At 36.5% G+C, this 27,347-nt stretch overlaps 3 protein-coding genes across 5 annotated transcripts in view; all 3 read right to left on the bottom strand.

Moving 5' to 3' along the window:
- Positions 1-1,108: 1,108 nt before the first annotated feature.
- LOC111627867 lies at positions 1,109-3,683 on the bottom strand. Its single transcript, XM_023371531.1, has one exon. The coding sequence runs from the start codon at positions 2,321-2,323 to the stop codon at positions 1,109-1,111; it is 1,215 nt and encodes a 404-aa protein (XP_023227299.1). The 5' UTR covers positions 2,324-3,683.
- A 10,701-nt stretch (positions 3,684-14,384) lies between these two features.
- LOC111627865 lies at positions 14,385-15,503 on the bottom strand. The gene has a single exon (XM_023371529.1). It carries the CDS (start codon positions 15,501-15,503, stop codon positions 14,385-14,387), a length of 1,119 nt encoding a protein of 372 aa, XP_023227297.1.
- A 3,497-nt stretch (positions 15,504-19,000) lies between these two features.
- The window catches only part of LOC111627854 (trihelix transcription factor GT-1-like), a 54,002-nt gene continuing 45,655 nt past the window's right edge, over positions 19,001-27,347 (bottom strand). The window contains exons 1-4 of one of the 3 annotated variants that reach the window (XR_002757079.1): positions 22,497-24,693; positions 19,954-22,341; positions 19,690-19,796; positions 19,001-19,605 (exon numbers count right to left, since the gene is read on the bottom strand). Coding sequence is in view for 1 of the 3 variants with exons in the window: in XM_023371516.1 (XP_023227284.1) it covers positions 19,393-19,605; positions 19,690-19,796 (320 nt within the window). In the remaining 2 variants the exon portion in view is untranslated. Of the gene's footprint in view, positions 19,606-19,689; positions 22,342-22,496; positions 24,694-27,347 lie in introns of those variants that run through there. The other 2 variants (XR_002757078.1, XM_023371516.1) reach the window with 2 other exon arrangements.

Raw genomic sequence — 27,347 nt, 5'->3', positions numbered from 1 at the left:
TATATATAAACAAAAACCGGGGAGTCGTATGACCTTGAACCTGACACTGCTTTCTCCCAGGCAATAAATTTTACAACCCCACTGTAATTAGACGTCCTTCCCTACTTAAAAGTATTTACATCTGTGTGTTAAAGTATTTCACACTTTGTTTCCACTGCAAATGATGTTTTTTTTCTGTAAATATATATTAAAACGCACTTATATACTTTAATTTTTTTTTAATAATATTATTTACTTTATATGCGATAAAAGAGGATAATTAAACTAATTTTCGATATTTTAAATTATTTACTATTAAAATAAACCACTATCAGATATAAAATATAGTTTTATTTTTAAAAAAACTACGACCGCCGACCTTGTACTGCGTCACGACGCCACACGACGAGCCAGCGGTCGTAGCTAGAACCAGTTTGCCATACGACCGCCGGCGTTTGAAGCCAACTGAATAGATATCCACCAGAGGCCAGCACTAAGCATGCAGAAAACGTCGTACGAGGCCAGGAAAATTTACCTTGAGTAAAACTACATTGTTATGTCTACCGGCAATGGTATGGCGCTGTACGGGAATTTTCATAACGACGGTGCGCGCGTCGTATGGCGTTAAACGTGTTAAATAAATATAGTTGTTGATTGCCTATGAATCTTTCAATGGTCCTGCCTCGATGGTTAATGTCTGGACTGCCCCACATAGGATTGTGGCCATTAAAATCACCAAGTAAAAGAAATGGTGTTGGCAGCTGTTCAACCAAGACATCCAGTTCATTCTCATTGACTCTGACATCTAATGGCAAGTATATAGAACAAACTGTGACAGTTACGCCAATTGAAATTTTGACTGCCACAGCTTGCAGCTCTGTTGTTATTTGTACCAGTAAGGATGGAATGCGATTTGAAACTAGTATAGCCACACCTCCACTGGCGCTATTGTGGCTATCATCATCCTTGCGGTAGAGATCGAATCCTTTTAAAGTAATTCTCTCTCCAGGTTTCAGATGAGTCTCCTGGAGTGCCACACAGAGAAACGAGATAGATGATGTCAAGTGTTTAATGTCAGAAAAGTTGTTGCAGAAACCACAACAATTCCATTCGATTATTTTATAATCCATTATGTGTTTGAGGCAGCATTTTTAACAAGGTTATCTCTCTTTAATTTCACAGCTGATTTGCCTTTTGGAGGTGAAGTTGGTGGTGTCACCCCGTTATTCTTCTCTTCATCAGAGAAGTCAGAGAACTCACTCATAGACTGAGCCTCTGAATTTTTAGGTTTAGAGAGAGCTGCTTTCACTCTCTGTTTGTTTAGTGGGTTCTTACTAGCTTTTTTAGAACACACATTCCTGGTTGTTACTCCTGTTTTCGGTAGAGATGTTTTGCTTTTCTTGTTCTCCTTTTCTGCTGTTTGGGTAGATTGTATCAACAAACATTTTGCATGGCGTGTTAGCGATTCATTTGGTGAAACAGAAATGTCTGTCTGAACTCCACATGTCTTTGTGGATTTCAAAACAGCAGCAAATGTCTTCTGTCTCATTTGTGCACTTAAAGTGACCATGCGATGTGCCTCTGGGTAAGGTATATTATTTATAGTCTTCACCCGCTGTATCTCTTTTTCTCTTTGCCATGTAGGACATTTTCGGGAGTAGGCAGGGTGAGCTTCTTTGCAGTTGACGCAGCATGGAGTATTTGTACATTCAGTACTCTCATGATCTTCTTTTCCACACTGGGCGCATGCACTTTTCCCACGGCAGGATGTTTGTGAGTGTCCAAACCGCTGGCATTTATAGCAACGCGGCGGATTTGGAATGTATGGGCGAACTTGACAACGGAGATATCCTGCTGCAACAGAAGATGGCAATGTTGGCTTGTTGAACGTGATTATAAGATGTTTTGTAGGTATCAACTTGCCATCGCGCCTGATAGAGATGCGTCTGACTGCAGTGACACCTTGGTCTGAAAAATCCATCTGGATATCTGATTCACTTTCAGACATCAAATCTGCTTCAGATATCACACCACGTGATGAGTTTAAACTCATGTGTGGTGTGATAGTGACTTCTATATCTCCCAAGGTCTTTGTTGACAAAAGTTTTGCCGATTGTTGGGGTGAGGTTGTTTGTAAAAGCAGGTCTCCTGACCTCAACTTTTGAATTTTTTTCAAATTTCCGATGGTGGACTGGAACAATTTTTGTATTAGGAAAGGGGAACGTTCAGACAGAGGTGTTTCATTGATAGCATAAGCTATAAAGTAAGTTGGCTGGTTGGATAAACTTTCATCCTTTAATGGTATTATATCTGTACATTGATGTTTGGTGGTTTTTGAATCCATATTGTAAATTTCAATATTCAGTTCCTAGTGACCCCACCCACCACGGGGCCTACAAGAAGATGCCATCACATGGGAGATTCCCATAGACCGTCACACCAGGGTTTCCCAGGAGCTATACCCTCACAATGCAGTCAAGAAAAGCACATCTTGTATGACATGTCTGCCCGGTCTGCATCGATCAGTTGACTCCAAGCCGAAGTCACGAATGACTCAACGACCAGCCGATTGACTCAAACGAAGCCTGATTTCAGCCTCCCGTTTATCCAAAGCAGGGGCCAAAGCAGTGTGTTGGAAATGTTATGTTGCCCCTCAACTACCAGGATCCCCCTTTCCGGCATACGGGACACCACGCACGGCAAACACGTGGGTGGGCGTTCAGATCCCAGGAATGGTAAAAAGGAGTTTCTAAACCATCTCTGGGAAGTCCCCTCACCACGGACAGGAACCCACATCGAGGGGCAAGCTGGGTCCACACTGCAGTGTGCCGCAGGCAGAAATCCTGGCCATTCCCAAGGCGATGTATAATATCTATTCTGAATGGTTCCCTCGCAACAAAACTATCACCATTTACACTGATAGTACAACAGCCCTCCATTCCATCTTCAGTCCCCATAATAAAGGTGACAATATCCTGCAAATCCATCATTATCTTAGCACCCATAGCCACAAGCATGTGATTTCTTTTAGGTGAATACGCGGACACACTGGTGTACCTGGAAATGAGGCAGCTGATCAGTTGGTCAAACAGGCCGCTGCTTCCAGCCTTACTCCTTGCTACAACAAAATTCCTGCTTCGAAAATCAGGCAATGGACTTGGGAATTCGCTCTTGGTCAATGGCAAGAAGAATCGGATAACAGATCTACAGGCAGATTAACGCACACCTTTATCCCAAGCATTAACGAAAGACTTAAATGGAAACACTTCAAACCAACATTCTCCATGACCTAGTTAATTACTGGACATGGTAATTTCAATAGCTATTTAAAAAGATTTCATCTTAAAAACACGGACATCTGTCCCTGCAACAGTACTTCAATCCAAGACAGCCAGAATTAACACACTAAAAATAAAAAATTTTTAGTTAAAAACAAGTAAAAATTATACTCTTTCTATTTCCGACTTCGAGGATTCAATGAGCCAAACCAAGACAAACAAGTAGAAAGGAACAATCATCATTTTATTAATTTTATCCATATGCATTTCGCCATGTAGGCCTCCTCAGTGGATACATCAAGATGTTATTCGTTGGTTACGTTTTATACCCAACAGCCGTTCCCAGCATGCATATAGATGCTGGCAATCTAAATGTTGCTGGTACATATTGCTCTCTTAAAAAGCACTTAAAATAATTTTTATCCATTGCCAATCCGTCCATTTGACACTTCATATCCTCTATCCCCATCTTTAAATTTAAAAATATATAAATATAAATTCAATTATTAAAACCAATGGGATCGGTGGTAATATTAACACACTAAAAATAAAAAATTTNAAAATAATTTTTATCCATTGCCAATCCGTCCATTTGACACTTCATATCCTCTATCCCCATCTTTAAATTTAAAAATATATAAATATAAATTCAATTATCTGCCAGCATTATCTGTGGGACTGTGAACTTTTTAAACAGGAGAGAGACAGACTCATGGGGCATGTGCTCCATGCTGGAAACAACTGGCCATGCCCTAACAGCAGACTCATGGAAGACCCGAATGTTTATCGACATCTCATCAAGTTTCTAAAAACAACAGCAGCACTCAACCCACCATGCCGTCAGCAGTCTGATAGTAATGATTGACCAACTGGCTGTCTTTTCTCACGACAATTGTTCCAGGCTTCCAACCAGCTCCTCTTGTTTTGCATGCTTCTTGTACGTGGTTTCTCACTGTACATATCATGTAATTTATTATGTATTTTTGTAAGTTGTAGCTCTTATGTATGTATAAATTTTGTTTTTACTTGCCGCTGTCTGGCGCACATCAATGATCAATGTATTTTGGTCAATTCTTTTCTGTATTATGTTTTGTTATGCCTTTATGCCTTCAATAATTGTGTTGCAGGTGCCATGTACTCTCACCTGTCTCCCCCACTTTGTGCCCCATTCATCCCCTATCCTTCATCTCCCTCACTCCTATTTCACCAACTTTTCTCCTCCAACCTCCAGGTTGTACTGTAAATATGAGTGGAACCTGGAGGCACCCCCCTCTTTCAATTAAAATAATAAATAAGTCATAAATTGTAACATTTCAAAACCCCGGTATTGAAAAAATTTGTACTTGCAGTACAATACACATTTTCATTTTTATTACAAGTGCTCCATCTGAAAATTGATAATTACATGAAGGTGTTTGGAAGTTCTTTTTAAATGTTTTTGTACAAAAATAACTTTACAGAAATATCAATAACATATCACTGTTTATGATTGTTGACTATAACATATATATGTTTACAAATATTTATAAAATTCAAGATTTGAAAAAATCAAAAACTTTTTGTATAATCATTCAATCTATCTGTTATATGTTACATAGACAGGTGTATTTTTTCAAAATAACAAAAACTAAAGCTTTCTAAACCGATGTAGAGATATAATATAACCTATAGCAGGGGTGTCCAACCTTTTTGTTCCTCTAAGCCACATTAAAAGTCATTAAGTTTTGAATTGGTTGGTTGGTTAGTTTTTATTGGCACAAAAGCCATGCAGGCTATACTGCACCACGACACATGGTATGATTGGGCGTATAAGATAAATAGGAAAACACATATATACACATAAACGATACATAACAGTTTAACCATTAAAGACAACACTAATATATATATAAAATATAAATAAATATATAAATAAACAACAACAAAAAAAACATATACAATAATTTAAATATGCAACACAAAGTAAATAAAACTATACAATAAATAAATCATGATATTTCTCTATACATATTAATGACTTTCAGGAAGTCCAGTATATTATCCAGATTTAACCTATCGCCCAAAATGTCTCTAAAGCTTGCATTTCCGAAATGCTGTCTACGAATCTGATCAAAAGCAACACATTTGCAAAATGTGTGTTTAACACTTACAGCACAGTTGCAGTACTGACATACTGGTTCGTCATCTCCCTTCAAAAGTATTGATGAGTCAGTTGAGTGTGTCCAATTCTCAAACGAGTAAGGACAACCTCAGATCTCCTATCATACTGCCTATTATGTGTCCAATTTTCTGCTAAAGGTTTGATCTCATATAGTTTATTGTGGATTTGTGCGTTCCACATAATTTGCCATCTCTCTGCTAGTCGTTTTTTAATGACTAGCTTCAAATCACCTCCTTCAATACGCATTGTATGCTGTTGAGGACTTGCTAACTTTGCAGCTGTGTCAGCTTCTTTGTTTCCTCTTATACCTACATAACCTGGGACCCGAACAAAATTTTACAAAAAAACTCCTTGCAAGAAGATGGCAAAACAGTTAACGAATTTTAGTCACTATAGAGTAAAAACTAGGTTCACTCTAGAGTTTAAACATTCAACTCTAGATTTTAAATATCTACTCTTCAAATTGCGCAAGTGCAACAAAAACGTCAGTTTATGGTCGAACAAAACACCCCAAAATTTTGCCTCATTCACCATTGTGATTTTGACCCCATTTAGGTAAATTTCAAGATCCAAGTGCAAACCACGCCTTCAGCAAAAGTGGATGCACAAGGTCTTCTCCGTGTTAAAACTATAACCATTGGTCTTGAACCAATAGTCTATGCGATTTAGGGAGGTTTGCAGTTGTCTCTTAATAAAACTCATGTTGCTACACTGGCAAAAGATCTGAAAGTCATCCACATACAGTGTTTCACACTAAAGGAAAGACATTTAGCTATGCTATTAATTTTAATTAGGAACAGAGTCACACTCAAAATAGAGCCTTGAGGAACACCTTCTTGTTGCGTGAAAGGCCTAAATAAAGTGTTGCCAATCCTAACTTGGAATCTTCGATTCTCTAAGAAGTTTTTTATAAAAATCAGCAAATTACCCCGCAATCCAAATTGGTCCAAATCACAAAGTATCCCGTATCGCCAACAGCGCTCATAGGCCTTCTCTATATCAAAAAACACAAACACTAAGTGCTGTCATCTAACAAACGCTTCACTTATACATGTTTCAAGGTTTACTACGTTATCAGTGGTACTTCTGTTCCTACAAAAACCACTCTGATGTGGTGAAAAGTATTCATTTTTCTCAAGAGATACATCAGACATCTGTTTACAATCCTCTCAAAGAGTTTACACAGGCAACTTGTCAGAGAAATTAGTCTGTAATTAAAGAGATTCTTGTAGTCTTTACCAGGCTTGGAAACGGCAAAAATGATAGATAGCCTCCAAGAGTCAGGAAAAGTATGTTCTGTCCATATTCTGTTAAACAGACACAGGAGTTTAAAAAGGAAATTGTTTGACAGATTTTTAATCATGCTGTAGTAAATTTTATCCAAGCCTAAAGCACTATTCCCCGAGCGAGAGATTGCTGTATGTAGTTCTATGCTAATAAATGGCACATTATATTCCTAATTATATGAGAAGTGAAAGATTAAATATTGTTTTTAACTTCGGGCTTTATAAGCCTGAAAATTTCTTGAATACATAATATTGCTGAATGAAAAAGAAAACGTTTCACCCAACGTATCAGCAATACCCTGTATATCGCTAATTATTGTGCCATTATTTTCCAGCATAAAGAAAGTGAAAACCATATTTCCCATTAATTTTATGGATTTTATCCAAGACTGCTTTTGAGGTAGTGGAAGATGTTATGCTAGAAACCTACTTCCTCCAAGAATCCCTTTGGCTTTGCCTTCTTATTTTTCTGGCATTTGCCTTTGCTTTTTGAAAAGCTATCAAATTTCTAGCAGTGGAATATCTTCTAAAAATTCCCCATGCTTTCTTTTGTGCTTTAAATGCTGCCTCGCAATTCTGATTCCACCATGGTTTTGGATGCTTTAGGTATCTTGTTAATGTCTTTTCCATTGTTTTCTCATCTGCCTGAATAATACACAAAGTGACAACTTCAACTGTATCATTGATATCAGCAGTATTGACCATTTCCTCAGTGATGTTAGCCAAAGAAGAAAATGCTGGCCAATCTCCCGTTTCCAGCGTGGTGGACGGGCTGTTTCACAGCTTTCTCTGCCTCGATATTTTAAAATTATTGGGAAGTGGTCACTAGAGAGTGGATTAGATCCAACCTCCCATGTAAATGCTGAAAACAGATTGGGAGTTGCTAATGATAGATCAATGGCAGTGAACGTTCTTGCAGGGCATAGAAGTATGTCACTTCTCCAGTAATAAGTAAATACAGTTGATGATTACCTATAAATCTCTCAATGGCTCTGCCTCGACGATTGATGTCCGGACTGCCTCACATAGGATTGTGGCCATTAAAATCACCAAGTAAAAGGAATGGTGTTGGCAGCTGTTCAAACCAAAACATCCAGTTCATTCTCATTGACAATGACATCTGGTGGCAAGTATATAGAACAAACTGTGACAGTTACGCCAATTGAAATTTTGACTGCCACAGCTTGCAGCTCTGTTGTTATTTGTACCGGTAAAAATAGAATGCAATTTGAAACCAGAATAGCCACACCGCCACTGGCACAGTTGTGGCTATCATCATTCTTGCAGTAGTCCAAATCCTTTTAAAGTAATTCCCTCTCCAGGTTTCAGATGTGTCTCCTGGAGTGCCACGCAGAGAGATGAGGTATATGATGTCAAGTGTTTAATGTCAGAGAAGTTGTTGCAGAAACCACGACAGTTCCATTGGATTATTTTATGATCCATTATGTGTTTGAGGCAGAATTCTTAGAAAAAGTGTCCTCCTTCAATTTTACTGAGGATTTTCCTTTTGAAAGTAAGGTTGGTTTTGTCACCTCCATATTATTCTCTTCGTCAGAGATATCAGAGAACTCACTCATGGATTTAGTCTCTGATCTCTTTGATTTAGAGAGGGCTGCTTTCAATTTTTGTTTGTTGAGTGGGTTCTTATTAGCCTTTTTAGAATCCACATTTCTAATAATTACTCCTGTTTTGGGTACCAGTGATTTTGTGTTTATGTTCTCCTTTACTTCTTTCTCTCTAGATTAAATTAGTAAGCATTTAGCATGGTGTGTGAGAGATTCATTTGGTGAAACAGAAATGTCTGTCTGAACTCCACGTCTTTGTGGATTTCAAAACTGCAGCAAATGTCTTCTGTTTCACTGGTGCATTTGGAGTGACCATGTGACGTGCTTCCTGGTAAGGTATATTTTTCACTGTCTTCACCCGCTGAATTTCTTTTTCTCTCTGCCATGCAGTGCATTTTCAGGAGTAGTCAGAATGGGAATCTTTGCAGTTTACACAGCATGGAGAACTTGTGCATTCAGTACTCTCATGGTCTTCATTTCCACACTGTGCGCATGCTTTTTTTCCTCTGCATGATGTTTGTGAGTGTCCAAACTTAAAGCAACGCAGCGGGTTTGGAATGTATGGGCGAAGTGGGCAACGGAGATATCCTGCTGCAACAGAAGATGGCAATGTTGGTTTGTTAAAAGTCAATATAAGATGTTTTGTTGGTATCAACTTGCCATCTCGATGGATCGAAATTCGTGGAACAGCAGTGATATCTTTGTTCGAAAAAATCAATCTGAATATCTCATTCATCCTCAAAAATCAGATCATTTTCGAATATCACACCATGTGATGAGTTCAAACTTGTGTGTGGTGTGATAATGACCATTATGTCTTCTAAAAACTTTGTTTTCAGAAACTTTGTTGACTGTTGAGGGGAGGCTGTTTCTACAAGTAGATATCCTGACTTCAATTTTTGGATTTTTTTTAAAGTGCCCAATGGTTGATTCAAATAGTTTCTGAATTAAAAAAAAGAGAACGTTTAGACAAAGGTGTTTCTCCCATAGTATGAACGATAAGGTAGGCTGGTTGATTGGGAAAACTGACATCTCTTGGTGGTATATTTGGTGTTTTAGATTTTAGAGAATGCATATAGAAAAATATTCAGCTCCTAATGACCCCACTCACCACAAGACCCAACAAGGGGATGCCGTCACACAGGAGAATTCCATAGACCGTCACACAAGGGTTTCCCAGGAGCTATATCCTCACAATGCAGTCAAGAAGAGCACATCTTGTCTGATGTGTCCGCCCTGTCTGCATTGATCGGTGACTCCAAGTCGAGGTCAAGAATGACTCAACGACCAGCCGATTGATTCAAACAGAGCCTGATTTGAGCCTCCCGTTTATCCAAAGCAGGGGCCAAAGCAGTGTGTTGGGGACATTGTGTTGCCCCACAACTACCAGGATCGCCATTTCCGGCATACAGGATACCACGCACGGCAAACACATGGGTGGGCTTTCAGATCCCAGGGATGGTGAAGAAGAGTTACTAAATCATCTTTGGGAGGTCCCCTCACCACGGACAGGAACCCACATCCAGGAAAATGTAAAATTATATAACAGATGAAAATTGAACTTATGAATGACTTTCAATAATATTTATTTGTATTTTTAGATTTGATGAATTGTTGAGCAAAATTGGCCCACTAATTTTACATGTAAAAAAAAAACTTGTATAAAAAGCATATCACCGGCTGAGCAACTTGCACTGACATTAATGTTTGTATCATTTAGGAGGCTTTACGATCAAGTTTCAATATCTATATAATTCCAAAACGAAGTATTTGTATATGTTATGTTACAATTTATTTTGCTAAAATAAATATATTTCTATAGCTATGATTCGTTATTTGTATGGGTGCGTTTACTTTTTGCTAGCTTCCAAGCTCACCAAGCTGACACCTAGCACAGCCTGATGTCATACAAGCATGCTTGTAAAAGTATACACAGTAATGGCGGCTTCTGGTTTAGTATCAGTAGCTGTAGCTATTATTTCACAACTCCAGTTGTTAGATTCGGAGTCTGAAGATGACGATCTGTTGCTAGAATGTGCAATATCTGCAGTACAAGCTGAGGCGAATTCATCTAGTGGTGAGAATAGAATTCAATTGAGAAAGTAAAAAGTATATTGAGTACACCATGCCAAGATACCAATCAAAGCTTGGTTGGTTAGTTAGTTAATTTTTATTGGCACAAAAGCCATGCAGGCTATACTGCGCCATGACACATGGTATAATTGAAAATATGAAATACAGTAAATAGGAAAACACATATACACCGAACAGTTTAACCATTAAAAAGCCAATGGTAATATATATATATAATCTAAAATATAATAAATAACTAAATAAACTACAACAAAAAATAAATATATAAACAACAAAAAATATATACAATAATTTAAATAAGCACCATGAAGTAAATAAAACTATACAATAATAAAATCATGATATTTCTCTATACATATTAATGACTTTCAGAAAGTCCAGTATATTATCCAAATTTGGCCTCTGGCCCAAAATGTCTCTAAAGCTTGCATTTCCGAAATGTTGTCTACGAATCTGATCAAAAGCAACACATTTGCAAAATATGTGTTTAACACTTACAGCACAGTTGCAGTGCTGACATACTGGTTCGTCATCTCCCTTCAAAAGGTATTGATGAGTCAGTCGAGTGTGTCCAATTCTCAAACGAATAAGGATAACCTCAGATCTCCTATCATATTCCCTATTATGTGTCCAATTTTCTACCAAAGGTTTGATCTCATGAAGTTTATTGTGGATTTGTGCATTCCACATAATTTGCCATCTCTCTGCTACTCGTTTTTTAATGACTAGCTTCAAATCACCTCCTTCAATACACATTGTATGCTGTGAAAAACTAGCTGACTTAGCAGCTGTGTCAGCTTCTTCATTACCTCTTATACCCACATGGCCTGGGACCAAACAGAACTTCACAAAAAAATTTCTCGTAGTAAGATGACAAATTAGTTTTTGAATTTTAATAACTATGGAGTGCGAACTACGTTCATACGAGATCAAAGCCTAAAGTGCACGAACTGAGTCAGTGTAAATCACGCAGCAACGATGACCTTTCCGATTTATATACTTTAAGGCTAAATAAATAGCCTGCAACTCCGCAAAAAAGATGGAAGAATTCGATGCTATTTGTTCTGCCAAAATTTCATCCTGGCAAACAAAAGTTAAGCCAACATAGTTATCCGATTTAGATCCATCAATGTATATAGGAATTGAATTCCTGTTACGATGCTGAATTTCTGCGAATTGCTGTCTATAGACGTAGTCTGGCGTGGTTTCTTTAGGGAACTGTTTTAAGCTTAAATCAACATCAATCAATGAAGTTGACCAAAATGAAATACTATTAACCTCAACATGTGAGATGTTGCTTGTGTCTAGGTCAATCGTGCTGTTTACATTCTCCATTCTTATATCGAATGTAGGGACACAACTCGTCCGAGCGGCAAATAATCTTTTCAGCTGAGTATCTGGACTATCAGCTGTAAGTTTTTTCTGAGATTTTTGTTTAATGTAATAAAAAAGAGACAACTGTTCTCTCCTGAGTGATAGTGGAGGCTCATAAGCATCCACATACAAACTCTGAACAGGGGAAGTTCGAAATGCACCGGTGCACAAACGCAAAGCTTGATGGTGGATTGGATCCAGCATCCGTAGAGTAGATTCTCGCGCAGAGCCATACACAACACACCCATAGTGCAGCTTTAAGCAAACAAGGGCCCTATAAATCCTGAGCATAGAATATTTGTCTGCTCCCCAGGATGAGCAGCATAGTACCTTTAAAAGGTTTACAGATTTTAAACATCTACTCTTCAAATTGCGCAAATGCAACAAAAACGCCAGTTTATGGTCGAACAAACCACCCAAAAATTTTGCCTCATTCACCATTGGGATTTTAACCCCATTTAGGTAAATTTCAGGATCCAAGTGCAGTCCACAAATTCAACAAAAGTGGATGCACAAAGTCTTCTCCGTGTTAAAACTTAAACCATTAGTCTTGGACCAATGGTCTATGCGATTTAAAGAGGTTTGCAGTTGTCTCTCGAGAAAGCTCATGTTGCTAGACTGGCAGGAGATCTGAAAATCATCCACGTACAAAGAGTGTTTTACACTGGGAGGAAGACAGTTAGCTATGCTGTTGATTTTAATTAGGAACAGAGTCACACTCAAAATAGAGCCTTGAGGGACACCTTCTTCTTGCGTGAAAAGCCTAGATAAAGTGTTGCCCATCCTGACTTGGAATCTTCGATTCTGCAGGAAATTTCTTATAAAAGCTGGCAAATTACCACACAATCCAAATTTGTGCAAATCACAAAGTATTCCATATCGCCAGCAGCGATCGTAGGCCTTCTCTATATCGAAAAATACAGACACAAAGTGCTGTCGTCTAACAAACGCTTCGCGTACAGATGTTTCAAGGTTTACTAAATTGTCCGTGGTACTTCTGTTCCTACGAAATCCACTCTGGTGTGGTGAAAAGTAGTTCTTTTCCTCTAGGAGGAACATCAGGCGTCTGTTTACCATCCTCTCAAAGAGTTTACACAGACAACTTGTCAAAGAGATTGGTCTGTAATTAGAGGGATTCTTGCAATCTTTGCCTGGCTTGGGAATGGGAATAATGATAGATAGCCTCCAAGAGTCGGGGAAAGTTTGTTCTATCCATATTCTGTTAAACAGATTCAGAAGATTAGAAAGGGAATTATTTGACAGATTTTTAATCATGCTATAGTGGATTTTATCCGGGCCTACAGCAGTATTCCCCGAGCGAGAAATCGCTGTATGTAGTTCTGTGCTGGTGAATGGCACATTATATTCCTCATTAAATGAAGAATGAAAATTTAAATTTTGTTTTTCTCTTTGTGCTTTATAAGCTTGAAAATTCCTTGGATACATAATATTGCTGGATGAAGCAGAAAATGTTTCACCCAGTAAATCAGCAATACCCTGTATATCGCTGATTATTGTGCCATTATTTTCCAGCATGGACACAGAGTGAGAAGCATATTTCCCATTACTTTTATGGATTTTATCCCAGACTGCTTTTGAGCTAGTGGAAGATGTTATGCTAGAAACATACTTCCTCCAAGAATCCCTTTGGCTTTACCTTCTTATTTTTCTGGCATTTGCCTTTGCTTTTTTAAAAGCTATCAAATTTTCAGCAGTGGGGTATCTTCTAAAAATCCCCCATTCTTTTGTGCTTTAAATGCTGCCTCGCAATTTTCGTTCCACCATGGTTTCGAATGCTTTGGGTATCTTGTTGATGTCTTTCCCATTGTTTTCTCAGCTGCCTGAATAATACACAAAGTGACAACTTCAACTGCATCATTGATATCAGCAGTATTGACCATTTCCTCAGTGATGTTAGCCAAAGTGGAGGATGCCGGCCAATCTGCCGTTTCAAGTTTCCAGCGTGGTGGATGGGCTGTTTCACAGCTTTCTCTGCCTCGGTATTTTAGAAATATTGGAAAGTGGTCACTAGAGAGTGGATTAGATCCAACCTCCCATGTAAATGCTGAACACAGGTTTGGGCTTGCTAAGGATAGATCAATGGCAGTGAATGTTCTTGTTGGGGCATGGAAGTATGTCACTTCTCCTGTATTAAATAAATATAGTTGCTGATTGCCTATTAATCTTTCAATGGCTCTGCCTCGCCGGTTGATGTCCGGACTGCCCCACATTGGGTTATGGCCATTAAAATCACCCAGTAAAACGAATGGAGTAGGCAGCTGTTCAACGAAAGCATCCAATTCATCTTCATTGACTCTGACATCTGGTGGCAAGTATATAGAACAAACTGTGACAGTTACTCCAATAGAAATTCTGACTGCCACAGCTTGCAAATCAGATGTTATTTGTACCGGCAAGGATGGGATGTGATTTGAAACTACAATAGCCACACCTCCACTGGCACGGTTGTGGCTATCATCATCCTTCCGGTAGAGATTGAATCCTTTTAAAGTAATGCTTTCTCCAGATTTCAAATGAGTCTCCTGGAGTGCCACACAGAGAGATGAGGTAGATGACGTCAAGTGTTTAATGTCAGAGAAGTTGTTGCGGAAACCACGACAGTTCCATTGAATTATTTTATAATCCATTATGTGTTTGAGGCAGCATTCTTTGCAAAGGTATCCCTCTTTAATTTAATAGGGGGTTTCTCTTTTGGGGGTGACATTGATTTTGTAACCTCTTTGTGAGTCTCTTCTTCAGAGAAGTCAGAGAACTCACTCATAGATTGTGCCTCTGATTTTCTAGATTTTGAGAGAGCAGCTTTAACTTTCTGTTTGTTTAGCGGGTTCTTGCTTGCTTTTTTGGAGCCCAAGTTTCTCGCTATTACTCCTGGTTTAGGTAGGGGTGTTTTTGCTTTTGTACTCTTCTTTGCTGGTGTTTCTTGTGATGGGAGTATTAAACATTTCGCATGGCGAGTAAGAGATTCCTTTGGGGAAACAGAAATATCTGTTTGAACCCCAATTGTCTTTGTAGACTTCAATGCAGCTGCAAAACTCTTCTGTTTCAAAGGAGCGCTTAAGGTGACCATGCGTTGAGCCTCTGGATATAATACGTTATTTACAGTTTTCACCCGCTGAATCTCTTTCTCTCTCTGCCATGCAGAGCATTTCCGAGGGTAGGCAGGATGGGCATCGTTGCATTTAACACAGCATGGAGTACTGGTACACTCAGTACTCTGGTGGCCTTCAACTCCACACTGTGCACATAAGCTTTTACCTCGGCAGGATGTTTGTGAGTGTCCAAATTGCTGGCATTTAAAGCAACGCAGCGGGTTTGGAATATATGAGCGAACTGAACAGCGCAAATAGCCTGCTGTAACAAAAGATGGCAATGACGGTTTTCCAAAGGTGAGGATAAAGTGTTTAGTTGGTATCAACTTGCCATCTCGACAAATTGAAATTCGTCGGACAGCAGTGACACCTTGGTCTGAGAGGCCGATCTGAATATTGGATTCGTCCTCAGACATCAAATCAATTTCAGATATCACACCACGTGATAAGTTCAAACTTGTGTGTGGTGTGATGGTGACTTGTATGTCTCCTAAACATTTTGTCTTCATAAGCTTTTCAGACTGTTGAGGGGAGGCTGCCTCAACGAGCAGGTCTCCTGATCTCAACTTTTGGATTTTTTTAAGATGCCCAATGGTAGATTCAAAATGTTTCTGAATCAAAAAGGGGGAACGTTTAGAAAGAGTTGTTTCTCCCATAGCATGCACGATGAGATATACTGGTTGGTTGGAGGAACTGTCCTCCTTTGGTGGTGGTGCATTGGTACATGATTTTTTTAATTTTAATGAATCCATATTTAAAAATAATTATTCAGCTCCTAGTGACCCCACCCACCACGGGGCCCAACAAGGGGATGCCGTCACATGGGAAATTCTCATAGACTGTCGCACCAGGGTTTCCCAAGAGCTATACCCTCACAATGCAGTCAAGAAGAGCACATCTTGTATGACATGTCCGCCCAATCTGCATCGATCGGTTGACTCCAAGCCGAGGTCTATAATGACTCAACGACCAGCTGATTGACTCAAATGGAGCCTGATTTGAGCCTCCCGTTTATCCGAAGCAGGGGCCAAAGCAGTGTGTTGGGGACGTTATGTTGCCCCTCAACTACCAGNCGAGGTCAAGAATGACTCAACGACCAGCCGATTGACTCAAATGGAGCCTGATTTGAGCCTCCCGTTTATCCGAAGCAGGGGCCAAAGCAGTGTGTTGGGGACGTTATGTTGCCCCTCAACTACCAGTATCCCCCTTTCCGGCATACGGGACACCACGCATAACTGTGGACATTTTAATGTCAAAATTAGCACCCTTACTTAATAACAAACAGAATTCAAAAGGATGATGTCCATTGACAGTGGAGAAAAAAATATTGTGCAGTCTCTACTTGTTATTGAATCAAGCTCCGTTCAGGTAAAGTACAGATCTATATCGTTAATTGAGATTCATGTTAATAATATGAATTGTGGTTAAAATTAACAAAATGCATATATTTTTTTGAATTAAAAGAAAACTATAAAGAATTCTTAAATGAAACTTTAAACATAACTTATTTATACTGTAAAATAGAATTTAACAATTTTTAACATCATAAATTTTGTAAATTCTTGATCTTTTTGTGTCAATTAAATATAACCACACCAAATTTTTATATTTTAAAGGTAAATTTATACATACAGAAGCTAAAAATGGTACAACTAAGATTAAATACTCTGTTTGCATTAAATTACAGTTTGTCCCTCTTAATTTCTTCTCCAATAGGTAATAAATTACTTTAAGACTTCTTGATAATTTTTAGATGTTTTTCTATCAGTTAAAATCCCTAAATTTGATAAACCATTAAATCCAAAGCAGCCCCATACCATAACAGAACCACCACCTTATTGACTTCTGAAAAACTGCATGCATCTTTCCTAATACCATGCCAGTAATTAGACCATACAAATTAAATTTCTTTTCATTACTGTAAAGGACTGAGAGCTATCAGTCATTCCACAGCATGTGACCTTTGGTCTACTGCATTCTTTCCAATTTTGTTACTGATGATTTTTTTTATCAAGGCATCAAATTTCACATGTGGAGCTGCTGAAATTCTTTGATGAATAGTGCTTTTCGATGTTTTTTATCCACTTTCACACAAAATTTGACAATATAATTTATTCTGTTGTGATGCAAGATGCACAGTTCTATCACTACCACTTTGACATATGATTTTGGGCTTTCCTGATCAATGTTTAGAAGGTATTAGTGATGTTTTTCCAAAATTTTATAAATTCCAGGAGTAAATCTGTTCATTTAAACTGCAATTTCCTTGAAACTACAGCCTTCTGCTTTTAATTTCCATATTCATGTAATTTCTTCCATACTAAAATCTTTTCCATGTGGAATTTTGGAAAGTTTTGATTCAGTATTTAAATTACTACTTGACAACAAAGTAAAAGTGCTGTGTGATGCCATTTATTTTTATAATTATAAGTTTCTTATGCTTCAAATTTTGCAATTTTGTTTTATTATCTATACTTTTGGGAAACCAAAAAATATATTTTTGTTGTTAAATTATTAATATAATGATTAATTTTGAAATTTTCAAAAATCTGTAAAATAATTTGCATATACAAATGAAATCATTTCTCTTAAATTCCTAACCCAACCTAAGTGTGGCTATAATTAATTAACAGACTGTATAATGCTGTTAATATATTGCATTATATACAAATTATCAATATATATGTATATACAATACTATGTAGCAACTTAACATGCATTTTTATTTTCAGGTTAGCTGCGGATCGATTTAATGTATGCAGACAAACAGCTTGGAAAATACTGCATGAATTTTCATCTGCACTTTTGGACCTAAATAAAAGTGAAGGCATACTTTCTTGGCCAAACCAAGAGAAGGCTTTTAAAACAAGCGATTATTATACGAAAAAGTTTGGTTTTCCTGGAGTGATTGGAGTTGTAGATGGTAAACATATGGCTATTAAAGCCCCCAGGAATGATCATTCATCCTATTATAATAGGAAACAATTTTATTCTGTCATCCTCCAGGCTGTATGCAATGAGAAGTTGCTATTCACGGATTGTTATGTAGGAGAGGCAGGATCAGTTCACAATGCCTGTGTCTATCGTCGATCCACATTATCTAAAAGAATTGATGAAGGTGTAGGATTTCCAGTAGACACTCACCTCCTCGGTGATGCAGCCTATCCCTTAAATACTTGTTAACACCATACTGAGACAATGGCCATTTAACTGAAATTCAGTCGTACTTCAATACTAAGCTTTCCAAATGCAGAAGCTCAATTGAAAGATCATTTGGGTTGTTTGTTGGTCGGTTCAGTTGCTTCAAACTTCTTGAAATGCATCGATTGGACTTAATGGTAATGCTAATTATGGCAGGATGCATTTTTTACTACTTTTCTATCTTAGAAGGAGATGAAACTAATATTGTAGAGGAAAGATTAGTTGGAGTGCCAGCAGTAATTGAAAATGTCCAAGCAAGAAGAGAGGCACAAAATAAGCATAATGATTTGGCAAACATTCTTTTTGCACGGTGAATACAGCAATAATTTAATAACATTAATACATTTTTAGCATTTATTTTTTAAATAATGAATTCATTATTTTATATCACTTCTTGTGTTTATATGAAGTGTTTGTTGTCCAAAACAAACAACAAGAAATCTTTCATGAAAGTGCTCGTTATCCGATCACCCACTGTATAACTTTTTGTATGTATATGCATTATATAACTTTCTGTAATGTAACTTTTTGTATGTATATACAGTAGAGCGTCGATTTTCCGAAAGTCAATCATCCGAAAGAATTCCAGTCGGCAAATTTAAATTTTCGCCAGTACTGTGGCGCTTCAATCTTTAACTATGTCTTGGGCTACTCAAATATTTTACGCTTTTGATACTAAAGTAACATCTGAAGTATATTTTTTTATTGTTTTTATATTTTTCAATATATTTATTTTGTTTGTACAAAATAAAAAAATAATTTTTAACGATACAATAGTCTTTGTTAGGCTTAACGTCAACGAAAATTCAACGCAAAGCGACACGCAACAAAGAAAAATTTCGATATCGGATACGTTAAACTATTTTTTCGTATGTAAATCAGTTATCCGAAATATCAGTTATCCGGACAACCCCAGTCCCCAATTGATTCGGAAAATCGATGCTCTACTGTATATCAAATATTAAGTAATTTAGGTACATCCAAAAGTTCATGAAATAAAGATTAATAAAAAATATTAAAAACGAGTTTTTGTTTACTTTATATGAAATAAAAACTTTTTGTTTTCAATATAAAAAGAACTTTATTTATAATTTTTATAAAATTTTATTTAATACTTCATGGAGCTTTTCACGCTCTTTCTTCCTTTCCTCCCTCCTCTCCTGTACTTCTCTTCTTATGTCATTTAAAACTTTCATCAACTCGCTGCTCTCTCTTTTTCTCTTACGAGAACTGATTGCAGATGAAGAGGGCACAGGAGACGGGGATGATGTGCAGACAACAGGAGATGGGAATGACGTGGGAGTGGAACTTGAGTGTGAATTCATTCTCACTCCATCTGCGTTGCTACAAGTAGCAACGGAATATTTCTGGCCCTCTCCCAATGGCATTGTCCATTAAAGAATAAAATTCCCAATGTTTCCAGTTGTTACCAAATTGGGAATTGTGCAGTTTTATTTTTTTAAATGTTTTTTTCAGTCCTCGCCATTTGGTGTCAACCTGGGCTGGAGTGACTGAAAACCCCTCTTCATTTAATTTATTTGAAATCATCCTCCATATCTATAATATTAAAGAAAATTATTAGAAATTATTTATGAAAGGTTCACAGGTACAATGTTAATTTGGCAAGCAGTAGGATACAACCTGAATATCTGTATACTGAGGTAATTCGAATTTCTCCCTATGTTCATTGTATAACGAAATTAATATAATGGTCCTGGCTTTGGGCCACTGGAAGCCACAGGGTTCCTCTATAATAAAAGATAGAAAATATTTAGCATGTGTAGTCCTTATTATAACAGATTAAAAATTCTAAAATTTTTTAACAATCAGCGCTAATTACATCGCAATCTTAGTTTATCAGTTTATCCTTTCAACAACTTCATTCGAAATCAAAATCTGACTTACCAGCACGGATACTCAGTCCAACTGAAGCAGTGGAAATACTAGTCAAAGCCAATTCTCTGGCATAATTTATATCTGTAATGAAGCCTCTTATCGAAATAGAACTTATGATATAAAATTATACACTTTCAGAAAGCCAATGCCAAGTACAAGTACAAACTGAATGATTCTAAAAAGACTTCATGGCTCAGTTTCTGTCAGAAAATCAGTGACAAAAATCCATTCTGTCTGCCCTATAAGCTAGTAATGAATAAAGTTACCTGTTTCGACAGCCCTGTCAACTGAAAAACAGTGCCCTGTCTCAAATTTGGCACTTGCCGATACATCCCATACAATAACAATACAAAGACACACTAGTAATTTGGACCTTATTGAAAGGCATCATTTATTTGGTAACACGTGTTTATTTAAAATATCATTTGTGAATTTAATACAATTTAGAAGGCATATAAAAATTCATTAAACAAATGATTCTTTTACATACCAGTAGTGTACTTTTGTATTGTTATTCTGCTGAATGTATTAAAGGTGTCTTAATGCATTTTGAATCCAGTTTTAGAATATACCCTTTATTATTATTATGCAGATATCACTTAAATAATGCCTAGATGTTCATCTTTTGGTTGTTCTAATTCAGCTGCAAAAAGATATATCATAAAATATTTTCCGAGAGATCCCGTTTGGACAAAAATTTGGACTGAAAAAGTGTGCTAAGAAAATTGGAAACCTAAAAATAATTCTTGTTTGTGTGAAGTTCATTTTGAACCAATAATGTAAAAAAAAGTGAGAGTTGATGAAAAAAAATTAAAGCATAATGCCATTCCAACTTTGTTTTCATTCACAAAACAATTATTCACAGAAAACCACCAAAATAAAGGTCCTCGAATGTATGAGGTTCTAGCCAGGGGTAGACAGTCTTGAATATAATCTCTATCACTTACTCAGCATCTAGTCAATTGGACTATCTCTCTCATCAAAAGATGGCTTTCTGAGCTATAAATATATATAGATCACGATTCGAAAAATTGAGATCTTGTCAGGACTGATACCAGTTAATCTATTTATCACAGATTAGCATGCATAAACTATTATATATGATAAATATAACGTACAAGTGACGACATCCATAAAATAATAGGAGGATCTACTATGTATGAAGACTAATTAACTAAACCAATTAAAAACACAACAACAAAATTTGATAAAAGTCAATGAAACAAATTACAATAAATATACTGAGAGATCAATTTTATACTAATCTAATCTATGCGTGTGAGAAAATTTACATAATTCTATTATTTATACTACCTTCACATACGCAGTTTATTCTTGTCTTTGATTCTTTATATGAAAGGAAATCGAAATAAAAGTGTGAAAATTGAGTGTAACTTTTATGTGCACCTTAGAAAATATTGCCGACTTCTTATGTGGCTGTCCTTTCTTAGGTACTGTGCAAGTATTACATATGGTTATCTTCTTTCAAATAACTACTTCAAATGGCAGGAAAATCCCCCTTTCATAGAAACAACTCTCTCAGGTGGCCAGTAATGTGTGCAAAACTGTCTCTGATTCATCATACAAGTCAGCCATCTAAAAAAGTTTAACTTCCATTCTCTCCGAGAATGATAAATGTTACTCCTTTTTGTTCAAAATTTTATCAAAAAATGAAATGCTATTTTATTCTAAACTAAAACGTTCTTTTTAATGATAATTTCTTTAAAATAAACCAACCCTTAATCTTGATTCTCCCATCACTCTCTTTTCTTCAAAAATCACACTACGTTTACAAAATGTATGATTTTTCAATTTAACAAAAGATGTTCATCTCAGTATGTAAATGTTAAAAACTGGTTGTTTACAAAACATGTTTATGATTCTCTCTCTCTTTGACAAAATATAACAATTAAACAATTGATTATACATCGAGATAATAAAAATGATAATTTCGGTTACATTTGATAAAATTCACATATATGGATTACATATTTAAAAATAAAGTAAGGATTAAAGAACATAAAGCTGACATCCTCCACAAGAGGCCGACAACCGCCTTAGCACAGTACGCAACAAACCCTGACATACAACCGTTATTTGATCAAGCCAGGATAATATACACCACGCACCAGACACACTATTTGCGTTTGATGGAAGCGATTTATATACACAAAGCAACTCAGGGTAACAATTGTATAAACAACAAAGATGAAATATCATAATCAGTAGCGTGGCAAACCCTGATATATGACACATAACGAAATGAAACGTAGGCTCACAACAGCGCATGCGCAGAGGATGACGACGATTGCATGAATTTCAGAGATGTTCCATATTCGGAATTCTTTCAAAAAAGATTGGCTCAATCGAATGTTAACTGATTTACCCGTTTTTCACCTGAAGAAGAATCGAAAGGTTCGAAAACGTTAGTGAAAGAAATTATAGTGAATTAAGCACCGTTTTGGTTTATACTAGAAGTAAGTCTATTTAAAAATAAATTATAAATTATACAAATCTAAATCATGACAAATAAAATTATTTGAGTANTTCACCTCAAGAAGAATCGAAAGGTTCGAAAACGTTAGTGAAAGAAATTATAGTGAATTAAGCACCGTTTTGGTTTATACTAGAAGTAAGTCTATTTAAAAATAAATTATAAATTATACAAATCTAAATCATGACAAATAAAATTATTTGAGTAAACAATTCAGTTTATATTCGCCTACAAGTGTTCAAAGTTCTTTCGTTTCAGATAGTTGTTCAGTCAAGTTGCTGACACTGGAAAAATTCTTTAGGCAGTTGTCGTTCGTTGCTGTTTTATGTAACAAAGGCCACATAAGCCAAGCTGCACCATGCCAAACAGTCAATCTCTCCTATATATATACATACACAATATACAACTATACAACTATAGTAGATACAACACAAGTATATACAACTATAAAAATAAACAAAGCAACAATATATATAAAAGTATAAGGTAACTAAATAGTTAAATCTCTCTATACATATTAGTGACTTTTAGAAAGTCCAGTATATTGTCATGATTTGACCTCTAACCCAAAATCTCTATCACACTTGTATTTCCAAAATACTGTCTATAAATCCTCTCAAAGGCAATGCGGTTGCACAGTATGTGTTTTACACTTAAAAAACAGTTGCAATATTGGCATAGTAGCTAATCATAACCCTTCAAAAGGTATTGATGAGTCAAACGAGTTAATCCAATTCTCAAATGAGTAAGTATGACCTCAGATCTATTATACTGTTTATTATGTGTCCAATTTTCTATCATAAGTTTGATCTCATGTAGTTTATTGTGGACTTGTGCACGTTCCACAAAATTTGCCATTTCTCTGCTAGTCGTTTTTTAATGACTAGCTTCAAATCACCTTCTTCAATACACATTGTATGCTGTGAAGGACTTGCTGACTTAGCAGCTGTGTAAGCTTCTTCATTACCTCTTATACTCATGTGGCCTGGAACCCAACAAAACTTTACAGAAAAATTTCTCGTAGTGAGATAACAAATTAGTTTCCGAATTTTAATCACTATAGAGTGAGAACTAGGTTCATACGAGATCAAAGCCTGAAGTGCACTAACTGAGTCAGTGTAAATCATGCAGCAATGATGACATTTCCTATTTATATACTTTAGGGCTAAATAAATACCCTGCCACTCCGCTGATAAGATGGAAGAATTTGCTGCTATTTGTTCTGCCACAATTTCGTCCTGGCAAACGAAGGCTGAACCAAAATGGTTATCCAATTTAGATCCATCCATGTGTGGCCATCGGCCATATCGACATATGTATTTTAATTGTATATAGTTATAATTCCAATCTTTCTTCCCTATTTCTTCTATTTCCTTTGTCTGTTCCTTCTAGAACCTTCCAAATGACAGTTATAGCCTTTGGGTAAAATTAGGCCATCTAAAAATCGGAAAGAACAATAGTGTGTAGGATTAGCCATTCTGAGAATCGAAAAGAACTTTAGTAGTAGGAGGGACAATGGGAAAATAGCAAGAGAAAAAAAGTCAATATTAAACAAGACACGGAGAGAGCTAGACATGTCAAAGAAAGCTCCGAACGTGACTTTGTGGCAAAGAACAAATAACTTCTTCCAGAAGTCAAGTAACAGACTGAGGAGGAACCACAGTCAGATCATAAGGCCTATGAATCCCTTGAGATAGATCAGGAAGAGCCCAAAAAAGTAGTTTGTTTGTTTGCTTTGTTTTGGTTTTTTGGCACAAGAGCCATATAGGCTAAGCTGCGCCAAAGCAAATGGTGAAAAATTTTCATATTAACAAAATTGGTTGGTTGGTTGGTTGGTTGGTTAAGGTTTTTTGGCGCAAGGGCCCTTTAGGCCATGCTGTGCCATGACAAAAGGTAAAATATAACAAAACTAAATATATATAACACAAAATATAAATATGACACAAAAACGTAAATAGAAACAAACAAACAAAACAACAAAATAGATATAAGCATATAATAAATAAATAAATAAATATATAAATAATTAATTAAATTTCTTTATAAATATTTACGACTTTCAAAAAGTTCAGTATCTTATCAAGATTTGGCCTCTGGCCCAAAATCTCTTTAAAACTTGCATTTCCAAAATGCTGTCTACGTATCCTCTCAGAGGCAATGCAGTTGTAAAGTATGTGTTTAACACTTACAGTACAGTTACAATATTGGCATAATGGCTGATCTTCACCCTTCAAAAGGTACAGATGAGTCAACCGAGTATGNAATTAACAAGTAAATACATAAACAACAAAAAACATATACAATAATTTAAATAACACTGTATAATAAATACATTTACAAAGCTCTTTATACCTATTAATGACATAAGAAATAGATCACAAAATTAAATATATAAACAACAACAAAAAATAAATACATTATAAATAGACAAAACAAGGTAAAAAATTTGTAAAATAAATAAGTGATCAAATCTCTCTATACATATTATTGACTTTCAAAAAGTCCACTATTTGTGCAGATTTGGCCTCTGGCCCAAGATCTCTCTAAAGCTTGCATTTCTGAAATGCTGCCTATGACTTTGGTCAAAAGTAACACAGTTGCAAAATATGTGTTTAACACTTACAGTACAGTTGCAGTACTGACATACTGGTTCGTCATCTCCCTTCAAAAGGTATTGATGAGTCAGTCGAGTGTGTCCAATTCTCAAACGAGTAAGGACAACCTCAGATCTCCTATCGTACTGCCTATTATGTGTCCAATTTTCTATCAAAGGTTTGATCTCGTGTAGCTTATTGTGGATTTGTGCATTCAACATAATTTGCCATCTCTCTGCTACTCGTTTTTTAATGACTAGCTTCAAATCACCTCCTTCAATACACATTGTATGCTGTGAAAAACTAGCTGTCTTAGCAGCTGTGTCAGCATCTTCGTTACCTCTTATACCCACATGGTCTGGGACCCAACAAAACTTTACAAAACAATTTCTTGTAGTGAGACATCAAATTAGTTTTCGAATTTTAGTAACTATGGAGTGAGAACTAAGTTCATACGAGATCAAAGCCTGTACTGGCGTGTTAAAGACCTTCCGGAAAGCAAGGAGAGTCAAGAACATAGTGGAAACGAGAGCCATCGTTGTTAACAGAAAATCCTATCCAAAGCACAGAGACATCAGAAAATAAAACGAAAGGCCGAAGTGAAGTTATCTCTTTCTTTCTTTTACCTTCCCACTGTCCTGTCTTCCTTGTCATTTCCTTAGTATTAAGTTAGCCTTAAGTTAGGATTAAGTTAGATTTAGTTACGCAAATATAAGATATTAATTGTTACGCGCTAAAAGGATGTCATACCGTTAATTATTGTAAAACAAAAATTACCTGTTGATGCCCCTCGCATTGTGAAGATTTCATACATCAGTTGGGATTCCTTATAAAACCAAACTTGTTCGTATTAAAATAAAGAAAAGTTTTTATTATTGTAACTATCGCAACGTTCCTTTCCGTGCGTTTCATTCGTGGATCGTACTATTTCAACCACACGAACACCAAACGTGTATATAGAAATTAATTCCTGTCGCATCTTGAATTTCTGCGAAGTGATGTCTATAGATGTAGTCTAGTGTGGTTTCTTTGGGGAACTGCTTTAAGCTTAAATCAACATCTATCACTGGGGTTGACAAAGGTGAAATACTATTAACCTCAACATGTGAGATGTTGCTTGTGTTAAAATCAATCATGCTGCTTACATTCTCCATTCTTATGTTGAATGTAGGGACACAGCTTAGGCGAGCTGCAAATTGCCTTTTCAGCTAAGTATCTGGACAATCAGCTGTAAGTTTTTTATGAGATTTCTGTTTAATGTAATAAAAGAGACAACTGTTCTTTCCTGACATATAGTAAAAGCTCATAAGCATCGACGTACAGACTTTAAACAGGGGAAGTTCGAAATGCACCAGTGCACAATGCAAGCTTGATCATAAATTGGATCCAGCATCCGAAAAGTAGTTTCTCGCGAAGAGCCATACATAACACATCCGTAATCCAGCTTTGAGCAGACAAGGGCCCTATAAATCCTGAGCATAGAAACTTTGTCTGCTCCCCAGGATGAACAGCATAATACCTTTAAACGGTTTAGAGATTTTAAACATCTACTCTTCAAATTGCGCAAGTGCGGCAAAAACGTCAGTTTATGGTCGAACAAAACACCCAAAAATTTTGCCTCATTCACCATTGTGATTTTGACCCCATTTAGGTAAATTTCAAGATCCAAGTGCAAACCACGCCTTCGGCAAAAGTAGATGAACAAGGTCTTCTCCGTGTTAAAACTATAACCATTGGTCTTGGACCAATAATCTATGCGATTTAGGGAGTTTTGCAGTTGTCTCTTAATAAAACTCATGTTGCTAGACTGGCGAAAGATCTGAAAGTCATCCACATACAAAGAGTGTTTCACACTAAATGGAAGACATTTAGCTATGCTATTAATTTTAATTAGGAACAGAGTCACACTCAAAATAGAATCTTGAGGAACACCTTCTTGTTGCATGAAAGGCCTAAATAAAGTGTTGCCAATCCTAACTTGGAATCTTCGATTCTCTAAGAAGTTTTTTATAAAAATCAGCAAATTACCCCGCAATCCGAATTCGTACAAATCACGGAGTATGCCGTATCGCCAACAGTGCTCATAGGTCTTCTCTATATCAAAAAACACAGACACTAAGTACTGTCGTCTGACAAACGCTTCGCGAATAGATGTTTCAAGGTTTACTAAGTTATCAGTGGTACTTCTGTTCCTACGAAAACCACTCTGATGTAATGAAAAGTATTCATTTTTCTCTAAGAGATACATCAGACGTCTGTTTACCATCCTCTCAAAGAGTTTACACAAGCAACTTGTCAGAGAGATTGATCTGTAA

Source organism: Centruroides sculpturatus, unplaced genomic scaffold (genome assembly GCF_000671375.1).
Source record: "Centruroides sculpturatus isolate CEXI.00-Female unplaced genomic scaffold, Cexi_2.0 scaffold475, whole genome shotgun sequence".
Classification (NCBI taxonomy): domain Eukaryota; kingdom Metazoa; phylum Arthropoda; class Arachnida; order Scorpiones; family Buthidae; genus Centruroides; species Centruroides sculpturatus.
The sequence above is the reverse complement of the archived record's forward strand: the minus strand, read 5'-3'. Positions and strand labels throughout refer to the sequence as shown.